The sequence below is a fragment of the Hemicordylus capensis genome, chromosome 1 (assembly GCF_027244095.1).
Source record: "Hemicordylus capensis ecotype Gifberg chromosome 1, rHemCap1.1.pri, whole genome shotgun sequence".
Taxonomy (NCBI): Eukaryota; Metazoa; Chordata; class Lepidosauria; order Squamata; family Cordylidae; genus Hemicordylus; species Hemicordylus capensis.
Genome location: NC_069657.1, coordinates 135,810,831 through 135,827,231, shown reverse-complemented (window position 1 = coordinate 135,827,231; position 16,401 = coordinate 135,810,831). Strand labels below are relative to the sequence as shown.

At 44.4% G+C, this 16,401-nt stretch overlaps 2 protein-coding genes across 7 annotated transcripts in view; one reads left to right on the top strand and one right to left on the bottom strand.

Moving 5' to 3' along the window:
• Positions 1–8,569, bottom strand: part of LRP5 (LDL receptor related protein 5) — a 222,312-nt gene extending 213,743 nt beyond the window's left edge. For both annotated transcript variants that reach the window (XM_053261771.1, XM_053261780.1), the window contains exon 1: positions 8,360–8,569. In XM_053261771.1, coding sequence (XP_053117746.1) covers positions 8,360–8,450 — 91 coding nt within the window. In that variant the 5' untranslated portion in view covers positions 8,451–8,569. The remainder of the gene's footprint in view (positions 1–8,359) is intronic.
• Positions 7,874–16,401, top strand: part of LOC128329940 (uncharacterized) — a 36,722-nt gene continuing 28,194 nt past the window's right edge. The window contains exons 1-3 of one of the 5 annotated variants that reach the window (XM_053261918.1): positions 7,874–8,038; positions 9,119–9,327; positions 12,774–14,793. In XM_053261918.1, the coding sequence (XP_053117893.1) occupies positions 13,673–14,374 (702 nt within the window). In that variant the 5' untranslated portion in view covers positions 7,874–8,038; positions 9,119–9,327; positions 12,774–13,672 and the 3' untranslated portion in view covers positions 14,375–14,793. Of the gene's footprint in view, positions 8,039–8,668; positions 8,971–9,118; positions 9,328–12,773; positions 14,794–15,164; positions 15,248–16,401 lie in introns of those variants that run through there. The other 4 variants (XM_053261910.1, XM_053261900.1, XR_008309868.1 and 1 more) reach the window with 4 other exon arrangements.

The window sequence follows — 16,401 nt, the reverse complement described above, 5'->3', positions numbered from 1 at the left end:
CTATTATGATTATTTTACAGGGGAGTAATAAGGGGAAGAGAATAAACACATTGCCTATTATGCTTGCTCCTCCCCCCGCCTCAACCAACAGCAGCACAATTCCTCCATCTCTATCCTGCACTGTCTTGATGCAACTAGGGGAGGAAGGAGCAACTGAATCTACTCTGAACTCAAATGTTATGTGTGCCTGTGCCAAGCACAAGAGTGGATACAAAAGAAGCAGAGATGTGAGTTGGAAAATTTTCTAGAAAGTTCTCCCATCGTTTTTTGTGTTTTTTAAAAAATAAAGCTTTTGTACTTTGTGTTTTGCTGGTCGAATGACCGTAACAATAAATAAAGAAAGAATTTTTCTGGTGGAAAATCTTCCATTTCTAAAGACACATTGGCTGACATCCAGACTTGAATTGTGCATGTGCAGCAATGCAAGTTCCAGAGTCCCGCTGTCACTTGAATGGGGAAAAGAGCTACTTTTGCCAATCTTCCCTCCTTCTCAAACCCACCAAGTGTCACCAAATTATCTCCCTGAAGGTCACAATTTTAGTCCAGATGTCCAGCACGGTTTCATAAAATTCATTGGTAACAGTGAATGGATGCTAATGGAATATTAGGTAAGTTTAGCAATTTCAAAGTTGTAATTACTGTCATTCAGGTAATTACCTAGGAAGTATGCAAGAAGGTGTATGTATGTATAAATGTGTGTGTGTGTGTGTGTGTGTGTGTGTGTGTGTGTGTGTGTGTTTTATTGAATATTCCAATAGAAAAAATATTCCCACATGAATTCAAAGCTTTAACCCCCCCACCCCACCCCCAAACAAATGTTTAAGTTCAACTACTTGGCTACTTGAAAAACTTTGGAGAGACAATGTGGAAAATTAATATAGTGAGGGATTTTTTTAATTCTATAGATAGGTTGAACAACATGCCAAATCAAATCATAATCTATTTAGGGCATCAGGAAATGTGTTTTAGGGGTGTGTGTGCATATTTAATGCAAATACTTGCATTGGATTCCCCCCACCCCACCCCAAGAAAACCCATCACTCTGAACAGAGGGTAAGTAGTTGCAGTTAGTACGGGAGCAGTACGGAGGAGCAAGCCCAGCCCTCAGCAGCATATTATTTGTGAGACCTGCCCCCCCCCCCACCCGCCCAGAGAACTGGTCAACAAGTTCTCAATACCAGTTGCAGGGGAGCAATAGCAGGAGAGAGGCATGCCCTCACCTCTTGCCTGTGGACTCCCCAGAGGCAACTGGTGGGCCACCGTGTGACACAGGATGCTGGACTAGATAGGCCTTGGGCCTGATCTAGCCGAGCTGTTATGAGAACAGCTGGTTTTGTAGTAGTGAGCATGAATTGTCCCCTTTGCCTTGGTTTGCATTTGAATGGGTGACTACATGTGAGCATTGTAACATATTCCTCTTGGGGAAAGGGGCCATAGATAAGTGCAATAGCATCTGCATGCTTGTATGCAGAAGGTTCCAGATTCACTCCCTGGCATCTCCAGGTAGAGCTGGGAGAGACTCCTGCCTGAAACCTTGGAGAGCTGCTGCTAGTAAGTTTAGACAGTACCAAGCTAGATGGACCAATGGTCTGACTCAGTAGAAGGCAGCTTCCTATGAACCTAAGTTGACAAGGTCAGATGGAATTGCCAGCAGTTTGTGCCCTTGGAATGGCTTGTGGGCGATCTGGAGACTTTTCTCCCCAGTGACGCTGGCATCCTGGCTGGCCATGGCTCTTGTGTCTACAGAATACAGAGACCCAAAAGTTTGTTGTTGTTGTTTAAAGCACCCCGCCACTAACAAGAATAGGAAGTCCCTCCCTCCCACAAAGCAAGCGAGTATAAAATTTTGCAGACAGGAAAAAATTGGAGGCTTAATTACAAGACTAGTCAAAGAGTTCATTTTGTAAACAAGTATATGCTAACATGAGGCTAATACGGAACAATGTTATTTCAGTACATCAGTTTCTGAACTCTTCTACACTATACCAACTTTCACTACAATGTACAAATATACAAACCTGCAATCAATTTCAGAATGTTAGCCTGACACAGTCCAAAATGATGCAGGGCCTCCTAGGCAACTACTATGTCTTGCCTCTCCACCAGTCAGTGGCACAGTATTCATATCGTGTCTTTTCAACAAGCTGAAGGCAGCTTATAAGATTAAATTTTTAAATTTAAAAAATCAATTAAAAATACCACAGAGAAAGATCATACACGGATTTTCAGAGGAACTATTCTCAAATACCAAATTGCACATAAAGACTAGGATATAAGGATGTGCCGAAATGTGATTCGACATCCGAATCCCTTTAAAAATGAGGGCTTACACAGCTCCTTTAAAGCGGAGGAGAGCAGGTCCATATCTGCGCCTCCTCCAGTCGCCACCACTGCCGTAATCCCAGATCTCACACGCCAGCATAGTTGGGGGGGGGGAGCACCAGGATTATGGCAATGGTGGCGACTGGAGGAGCAGGAGGTATGGACCTACTCTCCTCTGCTTTAAAGGAGCTGTGTAAGCCCTCATTTTTAAAGGGACGTGCCCGCGATTCAGACACCGAATCATACTTCAAGCACATCCCTACTAGGAGGTGGAGAGATTAAAAGCAGTTTAAAACAGATTTTCATTAGACAATGCAGAAGCAGGGGCAGGACAGATCACCAGAGGGGAGCTCCACAAGTTGGAAGCTGCATATAAGAAGGCCCACATGGCCATGCCACTGGTGGGACATGCAGAAGAACCTCCCCAGATACCTTGGTCTGACCTCAGAAGTGGAGGGAACAAGGTTTACTCAGTTACACAGTTCATCCTCCTCCACATGGGCTAGCTTCCTGTGGCCGAATCTCCCGCTCTGTGGTAGGCCATCAGCAGCCCCATCCTTTCCCTTCTCATTCTATGTTTCTCCCTTGTCTAATAACCCCTTCCTCTGCTGTCTAGAATGTTCCTGCTCTTGTGAAAATCTCCCTATATGACTCAGTTGCACTTCACTCTGGCACCCTGGCAACGTTATATACTCATCCAAGCTCACAGGTTAACTTGAAGAATGCTACTTGTGGGACACACCAGGGATTGTTGGACTGGAAGAGAACTGCTGGGAGGTTTGTGTGGCATCAGAGAAGGTGGCATAGTCAAGAGTTGGGGAATAATAATAATAGTCCACTATTCATACATAGACCCTTTTTAATACATCATCAGCCTAATATACATCAGGCCTGATCAATTTTCATTTGTCTAGGAGCCAGACAATGAACACTTGACAAAACTGAATACTTTGTGATGGACTTTATGGGTGGGGGAAGGAGAAATGGACTTCTCTTTATCCCCTTTACAAGTAACACAGAACACAAACAGGGCAGCACTGGACGAATAAAGATTTTATTAAATAATTATCTTTGAAGATCCAAGTTTAGGCACCACGGTTAAACTTTTAGGTGCCATGGCTCTCCGGTGCCTGAGATTTATCAAGTCCTGTTATACATACACAGCAAGCTGCAATTAAAAGGTGGGGGAGGGAACTGGAGAAATTGTTAAGGCCAACAGACAGCTTATGAAATTAACACACAATGTGATATAACACATTTCTAGTTTTGAAAAGTTGACTTTGTGTGTCCTTGGCTTATGTCCTATGTGCACATTCAGGTTAAGCAATTTTCAAACTTAAAATTCAATCAGATATGGTCATATGTTATTTTAATGCCCAATTCTTAAAGTTCTGTGGCTAAGATATTCAGCGGTTCATACTATGAAATGAAATAACTGCCCTTAAATGTGAGTTACATATCATATTTTTAACATGCACTTATTTACTAACTAATAAGTCCAAATTTAAGCAGGCACATGTCTGTCGTTGAACAATCTCGAACTAGGCTTTAAAAATAAATACACTTGTGGCCATTTTTTTTCTTTATTTGCCTGTATGTTGCCTTTCCTAATTCCAAAGCCATACAACTAAGAAACATAATACAAATGTACACTCCAGACTGAGACTCTCAACGCTCTAAACAGGTTTGGAGATCACATGAGAGCACCACAAGGCTGCTTTCAACTGGTGAACCACACAAAATTTTATTTATGTATTTACTTACCAAATTTATATAAAATCCAAAACCAATGTCTCTGGGAAGTTTACAATAAAAGCAGCACAAATTAAAACATTAAAACATGAAAATTAAAAATGTAAAACAATGTTAAAATCTGTAAATCTAATTAAAGGTCTAATTCAAAAACTATTTAAAAGCCCGGGTGAACAAATGTGTCTTAACTGCCTTCTTTAAATTGAATAAATAATAATAAATAAAAGTTATCAGAGATGGGGAGGCTCTTATATCAACAGGGAGTGCATTCCAAAACCTCAGGATACCAAGGGAGAAGGCCCCGCACCCAAGTAGCCACCAGACGAGCTGGTGGCAACTGCAGGCAGACCTCCCCAGATGATCTCAATAGGCAGCAGGGCTCATAACGAAAAAGGCGTTCTCTTAAATACTTTGTCATAAACTAAAATACGTGCCTTTTCCTTAAAATTGAATAGCTCAGGGTTTCTTAACCTTGGGCCCCCAGAGGTTATTGGACTACAACTCCCATAATCCCCATCCACAAAGTCCATTGGCTGGGGATGATGGGAGTTCTAGTCCAATAACATCTGGGGGCCCAAGGTTAAGAAACCCTGGACTAGCTTGCTCCTTTAAAAACAGTAACATGAGTGTGATTTTCATCTTTCAGATTTTAGTTTGATGAGTGAGAAAGCATTTGAAATAACAGACACATCACTAAATCAAAGACAAGATTTAGCAATAGCCCTACTGACATGTATAGAGTAGCAAGAAGCAAAGCTATGTAATGACCCAGGGAGGATATTATAAGATGTTAATAAGAATATCGGACTTTTAAATTGGATTTCACATGCCCTTCTCTTTTTCCTTGGACTGGATTGGCACATTAAAAAAACCAGCTTCAAATTAAATCTAAATTAAATACACTTCAAACTGGATTAGTGACACCAATACATTAGATCCATGTCCAAATTACGGTTTGGAGGCCAGGCACATCCGGCATATGCTGCAGGATCTTGCATGCACTCCATTTCCCCCCATGGTTTGCTCTAACCATAGTTCATTGTTACATCCAAATCAATAAACTTTGGTGGCACTAAACAGGAGGAGAGGATGTAACAACAGAACCTGCAGCATGTTCCCCAGCTTCAAACCAAGATTTGGCAACTGCATTTGGCAACATCCATGTTGAGTTTATGGGTTGCTCTTCTACACAAACAACCACCCATATTTGATATTTGCCTTCTGAGATCAAAGAAAATAATGCATATTGTTAGAAGGGCTTGGAACCACGCACCAGCATGTCAGAGGCTTCAAGATTCCAGTATCTCACCAGGATCACCCTCCAAACTTACTTTGTAGATCTTGCACTCCTATATTATGCCTTCTAAGTACCTGAACTCTTCAATTTGCTCAGTTCTCAAATTATGAATATATTATTTATTTTTTTAAAACCATTGACTCGTTCCACCTCATGCAATTAGATCAATCTGCCCAGCAACTTGTTTTTGGAAAGGGACGGGGTATATTCATCCCTCACCAACCGTGGGTTTAAATATATGTGACTGAAATACTGTGACCGGTTTTACACACTGTGACCCAAGTATCCACGGTTGCCGAGATATTTTAGTGTTGGGGGGGTTAGTGATTTTGTAGGGTTCAGAAATTCAATCTGTTCATTCTTCTTGGTGACTTTTGCCAAGTTATAGTGCATTTAAGTGTTTGCGGGAGGGGTGTCAAAAAATTTCCAGAACTTTAATCTGCTCATTCCTCTTGGTGACGCTTGGCGCTATTAAGGGATTTCTGGTGACTTCTCCTATTTTATTAGCATTTTTTTCCTGTGTGTGTGTTTTTGAGGTCCAGGTTCCCCTAACCCTCTGTTTCCCATAGAATTTAATGCCTCACCAACCACAAATTTGCCAACTGCAGGGTTTTGCTGTAACAGAACCTTGTGGCTGGCGAGCGATGACTGTATTTAGTTTTCAAGTCAGCCATCTTCCTCAATGTCCTCATATGTGCACAGATAGATTAAGTAACTAGTAAATGGCCATCAAGGGTCCATTTAGCTGTAAATCAACTTAATAATCACCTAAAAGTATAACAATAGGCAACAAGATTTAAATTGAAAATTTAAAAAATGTTAATGTGATTAAACAACTGCAGTCTGAAATGAGAAAACTTAAATTTACTCCATGGAAAACATTTAGGAACAGGTTGAAAGGACAATGTGCAACTTTTCATTTTTCTTTAAACATACAATGCTGTCTCTGGTTGCATTCTCATAATCACAGCAATACTGGTTAAAGAGTTAAACAGGATTGCCAAGCCCCTTGGAGCTGGTTGTGATAATGCACAAATGCACAGTGGTTGTCTCTTTTTGTCCTAAGCAGCTGGTAATACTACATATATACAATTCAAGTACACTGCACTACTGTTAGTAGTTCTTTTTATCACAGAACTATTTTAAAATATAGAAAAACTCTGATTGGGATGATTTTGGCCTGAGTCTTTTCCATTTCCCCAAAACAGCCCTATTGGCTAAGTAGGGGATTAATAGCGCAATAGTTATTGGGTTATTTCAACACTGTAACAAATTAGTGGTGGATCAATTAAATCTATCAATATTGCCTCTTAAATGTTTCATCAGCAAGGTTTCATTATCAAGTTTGATAAGAAAGATTTTGCATTATCAGTGCAAAATACTTTTCATAATGTATTTATAGTTAGAGGGTAGAATATTTTAATATACATCTAACCATAAGGATAGAACACAACGGCTCTACAAAAAACTGGTCAGAGTTCCCATATTGAATGACTGCTCTGGTAACTTCAGATGATGTCAGGAGAAGTGGGTGGCCTAATAAGAATTGCCCCAAAGAGATACCCCACTGACTGTTGGCCACACTACTATATTTCTTCAGCTACTTGGGAAATTACAACAATTAGCATCCATTAGTGCTTCAAAACTTCAGTGTGCTGACTGCTAAGCTGAAAAGAAGCAGATTTGACTATCTATCTTTGCAGGCAAGTAACACAAGGGATGGGAGCAGTAGCCCTTTTGGTGGCAGCCCCGATCTCTTTATAATTACCACCACACTATTATTTTGACAGTAGGTGCCATAGGGATTTTGTGTAAGAAAGGAGTGCAGATTTTTCTCAAATAGGGTCCTAAAAACAAATAGGGTCCTTTGCTTCATGCACCCCTACTGAAACAGAAGAAGCCATAAGAAAAAACATCGCTCCAGTCCCCCTCAATACCCCACGCATCAATGCAAAGTTCCCAATCAGAACTCTCTTTCACTCACACACACATAATATAGAAGGGGTGTTGTTTTTTAAGTGAGAGAGGCTCTCCTTCCAAAAGGTGAATATTGGGGTTATTCGATATGGAATGTACATGATTGTCTGAACGCTCCCTGCAGTCAAGGAAGGGAACAAACGTTCGCTGTAGTTAAAAGTCTGGGTAAACCCCCAGACAGACAAACTCTCCTCAGAAGTCTGTTTTGCCGAGTGTTACGTTTCACAAGGCACTAGGCAAGTCTCTCTTTCCCTCTCCTCTGCTCCCCACCCCATACCCCCCTTTTTTCAACTTTAAAATAAAAGGAAAGAAGATCTGCTCGTTCCCCAACCCCCACTCCAACGCCGATGCCAAAAGTTTGATTCAGCCTGTGATCGACACCCGACACCAGCTCCTCCAAACTCCAGGGAAATCACTGTGTCTGAGGGCCGCAAAGCGCTGGGAAGAAAAACTTTTGTCTCGCTCTCGAGAGCACACGGCTGGATTCGAAAGCCCAGCACAGCCACAGGAGGCACAAGGCGAGAGGAATCCTCCTTCCTCGGCCAGCCGGCTATCAGAGGGTCCCCGAAATGCTGCATTTGGCGGAGTTCGGGGGTGTCACGAAAATACCCTCCCTTTTGAGAGGGGAGCCTGCAGCAGTTTCTGGGAGCCACCAACGAAGGAGCCTCCTTCTTTTCCCGGCCCCATCTGGTATGGGTCGGTCTGTCTCACAGGCAGCGTACCTCCCACCCACTGCTCTCCCCGAGGTCCTGCTCCCCACGGCGGCAACGCACGCACACGCCTTGCCCCCCACCCAAGACGAGGTCGTCCCCGGCCACGCACCCTTCCAGCCCTCCCCGCTCCCTCACAACCCGCCCGAGCTCCTCCATGCCCCGGCTGCCCTCCTCTATTGCCACAAGCTCCCACTTTTGGAGTGGCAGAGAAGTTTCCGTCTCCGCAACAAAAGGCTCCCCTTTCCAACCCCGGGACTGAGGAGGCGCCCGCCGCCTCCCGGCGCGCCACAAAACTTACCGGCGACTGAGCCTAAGTTGCACCGAAGCACCCAGGCGACGGCGAGCAGGAACAGGAGCAGCAGCCGCGGCGGAGGCACTGCCGCCTCCATGTTGTGCCGCAGCAGCAGCTGCCCGCGGAGTGGCTCAGGCAGGCTCCATGCTCCGTGTGCGCCGCGCTCGGCAGGGAGGGAAGGAGGCGCTCGCCAGATTCTCCTCCTCCGTGCGGGGCTGTCGCTCTGCTGAGCAGAGGATGGCGGGGGGGGGGGGGGGGGGGCTGGGAGCCTCTCTCGCTTCCCTCAACCCCAAGGATGAGCTGAGCGGAAGCCAAGGGACCGCCCCGCCCCTTTCCCTGCGTGGGACAACCGCGCGCCCCCAGCTTTGGCTGTCTGTCGCTGCCTGTGGCGGCCGCGCCTGCTTGGAGAGAGCGCGCCAGGTGCTGTGTTCTCCTCTTGCAGGTTTTACCCTAGCAGGATCAAGGGCCGCCGGGCGAAGTCCGCAAACCGCCTAGATCCTGAGCCCTTTAGCTCGCCTCAACAGGACGATCCTTTGCAGAGTTACTTTGCAGAGTCAGGCTGACGAAATACGGTTTACTCCCAATAAGTTCCATTCGATATGGGTTCTTCCCAATATGTAAGCATGGGAAGGCAGCCCTAGAAGATTTCCTTATCTGGTATCAATGGGTTGTGCGTAGACCGAAAATTACATAGCCCAGTTGAACAGAAATGCTTCTGTCCTGGACAAAAAAACAACAACTCTGTGTGTTTTGTTTGTTTTGCAGTTCATGAGACCCGAGGAACGGGGAGTTGATGGAATCGCCACTTTTGTATGCCTTGGAAAGTTGTTTAACAGGATGACACTCTGCAAACTAATCTTTCCCCACCACCATTGCATCTCTGCTTGGAAAAGCCAAACCTTTTGAATTTCTTCCTTGCCATGGAAAAGGTGGCACTACAGGCTCACCAAAAAGAAATTCCTTGCATTTTAAAGGTAAAGTTGTGCCATCGAGTCAGTGTCAACTCCTGGCAACCACAGAACCCTGTGGTTGTCTTTGGTAGAATACAGGAGGGTTTTACCATTGCCATCTCCCACACAGTATGAGATGATACCTTTCAGCATCTTCCTGTATCGCTGCTGCCCAATATAGGTGTTTCCCATAGTATGGGAAACATAGTATGGGAAACATACCAGCTGGGATTTGAACCAGTGACCTCTTGCTCCCTAGGCAAGTCACATATTAGGTCTGTGTGAGAAAATCACATGCTGTTGTAGATCATAAGTTTACACAGTTGCTTAACTCCATGTACATGCGAGAAACCCATGCAGATATACAGACATGCATTACTTCAAATGAGAATTTTTTTTATAGAAATTCACTTAGCAAAACCTATTCTTTCCATGGGACACAAAAACAGCAGAACGGTGCACAAAATCTGAGTAGTATCCCTGAATCCATGCTCTGTTAATTCACTCCTGTCCAAACCTGAAAGTAGTCTAGACTAGACCGTAGAGTTCAGTGACTAGACAAATAGCCCAAAGGCTAGCCACACTGGTACTTGGTTAATCTACTGAAACTGAAGTGCTTGTTTCAGCTTTGATCCTAATGAAAATTATCACATTTTGTGCAATTTGTCATGCATACCCTCAACTCCTGCCTGTAGGCTTCCAGCGGCATCTGGTGGGCCACTGTGTGAAACGGGATGCTGGACTAGATGGGCCTTGGGCCTGATCCAGCAGGGCTGTTCTTATGTTCTTATAAGCCACTTTAAGAAACTTATAACATTACAAAGTTGTGCCTCGTGCTTCCAGAGAGTCTTACAATAGGGAGGGGTGTAAGATGCCAAATAAAATCAGGCTGGGGTCTAGATGCAGTACATAGGCTACTTCAATTGTAATAGATGCTCTAGGCTAAAACCAGTATTTATCTACAGTAGTAATATTGGTCTAATTCATTTCTGTATCAGATCTGATATGCCAATTTAAGTGTCATGTGCAGTGCTGTTTCATTTTGACACAGATTACGTTAAATAACTGGAACTAACCAATGACCAGAGCATTAAATAATGCAAATTGCTTATCATTTGCTTGCTTGGCCTTTCACAAATCAAGATAAATTATGGTAGAAACTTGCTTTACTGCCTATGGATAGGTGTTGGTAAGTGAACTAGACCATAGCTGCCTATGGGAAGTGAATTATATACCAAAAGCATCGTTGCATCAAATTGTATTTAACAGGGGATGCAAAGATCTATGCCCTTACTGTTAACATGATCATTGTATCATTATCACAAATAAGGCTGCTTCATAAATTCTCTTGTTCACAGTGGGCTGGTCCTCACAATTGAAAGTCCATTGGAGGAGCTTCCAGCTAGGATCCCGCAGCCGTGTGGTCTTCCAAAAATGGATCATGCAGGCAGCAAAAAAACCCAGTCAGAGGACCAGGAAGAGATGATGTGGGAGGAGCAATCCTGGTTGGTCAGGGAGGGCCACAGACCTCCTCCACCCTAGATAAGATTACCAATGTCAGCTGCTCACACTGACCAATCAGGATTGTTCCTCACTGGCACTCTTTGGACCGGACCTTTGGTCCCAGGTCTGGTCCTCGCTGAGGGATGGGGGCCTCCAAATATCCCCCCCCCACAGTAGCTTAGGAAGATAGGTGGCACTGCTGCGCTACACCATCATTGGGCAGCCAAGCGTGCGGCAAAACCCGCAACAAAGCACCTCCCCCAACCTGCCCCAATCTCTTTTCCACGGGGGGGGGGTTGCGGCCAAGTGCAGGCTGTGGCAGCCCGCCTGCCTCTGCACATGATTGCTTCCAGTGGTGGCAACAAGCACACACACAAGGCAGAGACGGAACGGAGGCTGCTACAACAACGAGAGGCTGACTCCACCACAGCAGCACCAGCAGCAACTCATGGGGCCAGCTGCACGACAGCAGAAACCTCGCTTCAGTTGTTCCTTCCACACAATCACTCCCCAACGAAGTGATGATATGGGAAGTGATTGTGTGGAAGGAGAGCTGGTCTTGCGGTAGCAAGCATGAAATGTCCCCTTTTCTAAGCAAGGCTTACCTTGGTTTGCATTTGGGTGGGTGACTACATGTGAGCACCATATGCTGTTAAGTTATTGCCCTTAGAGGATGGGGCCGTAGCTCAGTGGTAGAGCATCTGCTTTGCATGCAGACGGTCCCAGGCTAGTTCAGAGCCTGGCATTTCCAAGTAGGGCTGGGAAGGACCCCTGCCTAAAACTCTGGAGAGCCATTGCCAATTAGTGTAGTAGACAATACTGAGCTATATGGACAAATGGTCTGACTCAGTATAACACAGCTTCCTATGTTCCTGTGAGGAACAGTGCTGGTTGATCAGTGTGGATAACTGACATTGGTAATCTTAGTTTTGATCTAGTGTGGAGGAGGTCCACTGCCCCTGCCGACCAATCAGGATTGCCCCTCCAACATGTTCACCTTCTGGCCCTCTAACCTAGTTTTTCACCACCCACATGATTCATTTTCAGAAGTGTGCACAGCTGCTGGATCCTAGCTGGAAGCTCCTGCAATGGACTTCTAGTCACAAGAACAAGTCCAGGATCAGTTTAATATTAACTATTGGAAAAATAAAAGAATGGTCATTGTATGCTGATGCTCTGTACACAAATGGCCACTAGACAAACTACATCTTTAAAATATCTAGTGGGGATTTTTTTCATTCACAGGAAGTTGGAAATGTCAAATTTATTATATCCAATGCTCAGTGGCTAAGAGCTCACAGGCTATTATGAGTTCCCAACAAGGGCAATCTGTTTCTGTTTGCTCTTGAGATTTTCCTAGCCAAACAATTTCACAACTCTTTTATTTGTTTGAGGTATTGGCTAAACTTGTGCAGTAGAGAACATTCAGAACAAATGTTTGAGGTTAATTTGGTTGGTTCCACCTTTCATTCCAGCCTCACTTTTGAAACAAGGTTAATTTCTTGGAATGTAAACTCCAGGGCTTTCTGATTAATAATTGATTTAGGTTGACCAGAACACAGGGTTCTAACCAAGCAGGTGTATGTTTTAAAGAAACAGCAAATTTTGACCCAAAATATAAAAACTGGAACATAGGAAGCTGCTTATACTGAGTCAGGCCATCTAGCTCAATATTGTACACTGACTGGCAGCAGCCCTCCAGGGTTTCAGACAAGTATTTCTCAGCCCTACCTGTAGATGCTTAGGAATGAACCTGGGACTTTCTGTTGGAAGTAAAGGACTTTGCATTGTCTCTTGTCTCAATGACAGTGGAGGACAGACTAGTGAGTCAGAGGGCTAGAGGGTCAAGACATTGGTCATCCCTTCTCTACTGCTCTGACACTATCCCTTTGGAATGTAGATTGCTACTCTCAGAGACTAACTTCCTTCCTTCCTGCTTTTGCACTTCCTCTCTCCCCTTCTCTAAGTTCCAGTTCCTTCTACCTTGCAACATGCAAGCCCTTCTCCCTACACCATGTGTGCAGAGATGCAGAATCCATCTTCATCCAGCTAGATGGATAGATTAGAGATCCTAACTCCTCACTTTCCTATCTAGAATGGAGTTATCTAATAAATACTATATATATTGAACTGAAACCATGAACTGCCTCAAAGTTACTTTACTCTTAGCATACACGCATGCCTAACTAGATTCCACTGTGTTGTGCCTCTGTGCACTCTGCTATAATGAAAAAGGGTTTCTCCTACCAGAGAGAATTCCCAACAGGTTATGGGCCCAGTATTTTGAGCTGCGTGTACTACAACTAAAGAGTTAGGTTTGTTCCAGGAGATCCAGTGATATCTAGCCGTGGACACTTTGAATTGCTAATCTACAGCAGCTTCCCTTTTATGGAGCTCAGTGAGGATGGCTACTTACCTAGAGGGAAAGTACAGATCTGAAATTGTATGGAAAGTCCCAGTCAGAAATCAAATCACTGCTAAACACTGTCCATATATTCAGTAGCAATATAGCAATGGAGTTTGGACTAGACAAGTGTGCTGCATTAATAATGAACAGAGGAAAAATAACAAAAACAGAAGGGATAAAACTGCCCAGTGGAAGCAACATCAAGAACCTGGAAGAGAAAGAACATTACAAATACTTGGGCATTCTCCAGGCTGATAACACTGCACATACTGAAGTTAAAAGAAAAATTGGAAGTGAATACATCAGGAGAGTTAGAAAAATCCTCAAGTCCAGACTCAATGGTGGGAACACCATACAAGCCATAAACACCTGGGCTATACCTGTTATCAGATACACTGCAGGAATAATAGACTGGACCCAGGCAGAGCTAGAGACGCTGGATCGTAAGACCAGAAAATAATGACCATCAATCATGCTCTGCAGCCCCACAGTGATGTAGATAGGCTATACCTCCCTCGCAGCTCAGGTGGAAGAGGAATGCTGCAAGTCCATCAAACAGTAGAGGAGGAGAAAAGAGGCCTTGAAGAATATATCAAGGACAGTGAAGAAGATGCACTTAAAAAGGTCAATAAGGAGAAACTATTCAACACCAATGAAACAAAGCAGGCCTACAAGAAAAAACAAGTCAAGAACCGAGCAGAAAAATGGAGAAATAAGCCGCTGCATGGTCAATATTTGCACAATATAAGTGGAAAATCAGACATCACCAAGACCTGGCAATGGCTTAAGAATGGCAACTTGAAGAAAGAAATAGCGGGTTTAATACTGGCTGCACAAGAACAGGCACTAAGAACAAATGCAATAAGAGCAAAAGGCAAAAAATCAACAACAAACAGCAAGTGCCGCCTTTGTAAAGAAGCAGATGAAACCGTGGACCACCTAACCAGCTGTTGTAAAAAGATCGCAAAGACTGACTGCAAACAAAGGCATGACAAGGTAGCAGGGATGATACACTGGAACATTTGCAAAAAATACAAGCTACCTGGAGCCAAACATTGGTGGGACCATAAAATTGAAAAAGTTGAAGAAAATGAAGATGCAAAAACATTATGGGACTTCCGACTACAAACAAACATCTGCCACACAATACACCAGATATAACTGTAGTCGAGAAGAAAGAAAAACAAGTCAAAATAATCGACATAGCAATACCAGGGGATAGCAGAATAGAAGAAAAAGAAATAGAAAAAATCACAAAATACAAAGATCTACAAATTGAAATTGAAAGGCTGTGGCAGAAAAAGACCAGAATGATCCCAGTGGTAATTGGCGCCCTAGGTGCAATTCCAAAGCAACCTGAAGAGCACCTCAACACCACAGGGGCCACAGAAATTACCTTCAGCCAATTACAAAAAGAAACTTTACTGGGAACAGCCTATATTCTGCAACGATATCTATAACAGCAACAATATTGTTAATAAAATTCAGCCATTCCAGGTCCTTGGGAAGGACTCGATGTCTGGATAAAACAAACCAGTCAATAACACCTGTCTGACTTTGCAAATAAATAATAAATTTTATTATTATTATTATTATATATTTTTTTCTTTTTTCAGGTTGGTTGCGGTAGAGCAAGGCTGCACAACTTCAGCCTACCGACTGTTGTTGGACTACAACTCCCATCATTCCCGGCTATAATGGCTATTAGTCAGGGATTATGGGTGTTGTGGAGCTAAAGTTGTGCAGCCCTGCATTACACCAATGCTTCAGCAACATCAAAGTGCCCTGATTTAGAAAGGAGTTAAAACTAGACTGGTGCATGGTATCTATCTATAAATATTTAATTCAAACATACCTGTGGCTAATCCCGTGTGTGGCTGCTCTCACAAGAATTTGTGAGCAGAAGCACCTGATTGGGCAGTGGGGATTCATATGTAGACAGGGAGGAGGAGCCTGTGAGAGCAGAAGCACCATGGTGATTGGGCAGTGGGGATTCCATATGCAGATAGGGAGGAGGCGCCTGTGATGGTTAAGGTCAGTTAGAATGCAACTGTTACTGGTTGGAAGATGTTCTTGATTGCAGAGGGTCAGGAAGACAGAGGGGAAGCGCGAGTGTAGGAAAAATAAAGAGAAAGAAGGGAGGGGAAGGGAGAAAGAAGGGAGGTCGAGGGACAGGCCCCAGCCTGTCAGCAGCTTGAGGGGAACAAGCATCCCTGGTAGCGGCAGCAAGGAAGGTTCCAGTCAACCACTGCTGCTGTTTGGAGCTACCGGCGTTATTGGTGGAGGCAGGCAGGCAGGCAGGCAAAGGATGGGTCTGGACCTGTCAGCAGCCTGAGGGGAACGAGTGGCCATGACGGTGGCGGCAGTGAGGAAGGGCCTGGTCAGAGGAAGGGCCTGGTCAACCACTGTTGCTGCTGCTCCTCTTGGGGGAGAAGCAGGAGCAGGGCTCGGGTGATGGTGGGGATGTCTATGGTGATAGGGGGCTGCAGCTTGGCCAACAGGCTCTAGCAACGCTGCAGCCTCAACCAAAAAGGGTGAGGGGGATGGAGTAAAGGGATGGAGGAGTAACCAAGAGGGGTGAATGGGATGGAAGCAATGGAATGGAGGAGGAAGGGCAGGGCTGTGGTTCAGGTGAGGGTGGAGAGATCTCTGAGGTGAGGGGGGCTGTGGCAGGGGGTGAGGGGAGCAATCAAGTATTAGCATGCAGATGTTCTGTGTGGGTTAAGCTAGTTAAAATTATTTGTCCTATGTTCAGGTCTATAAAATCATCCCCAGTATAATATTCTGGGTCTTAGTGGCTTATCTAACATATTTGTCTTCCCTTAAGTTAAAACAAGCTTTCTTTAAGCCTACGTTCCAGTAGGTTTATGAGATCACACAGCATTCTGTGTGTGTGTCCGTCTGTGTATCCCCCCTACCCCGCATCAACTTCGCAGCACCTGGACCAATATGAACCAAATCGGGTACAGTTGTAGGGACACATAAGGGACACTTTAATGGCATAGTTTGTGATGATGTCATCCACCCCAATCCAAGATGGTGTACGCATAAACCTTTGAGGTGCAAGTGGGCTAACTTGTGAACCCCCTAACCGATTTGAACTAAATTTGCTACAGTTGTAGGGACACATAGAAATGCCCTAATGGCATGGTGTGTGATGATGTCACCCCCCGAATTCAAGATGGCAG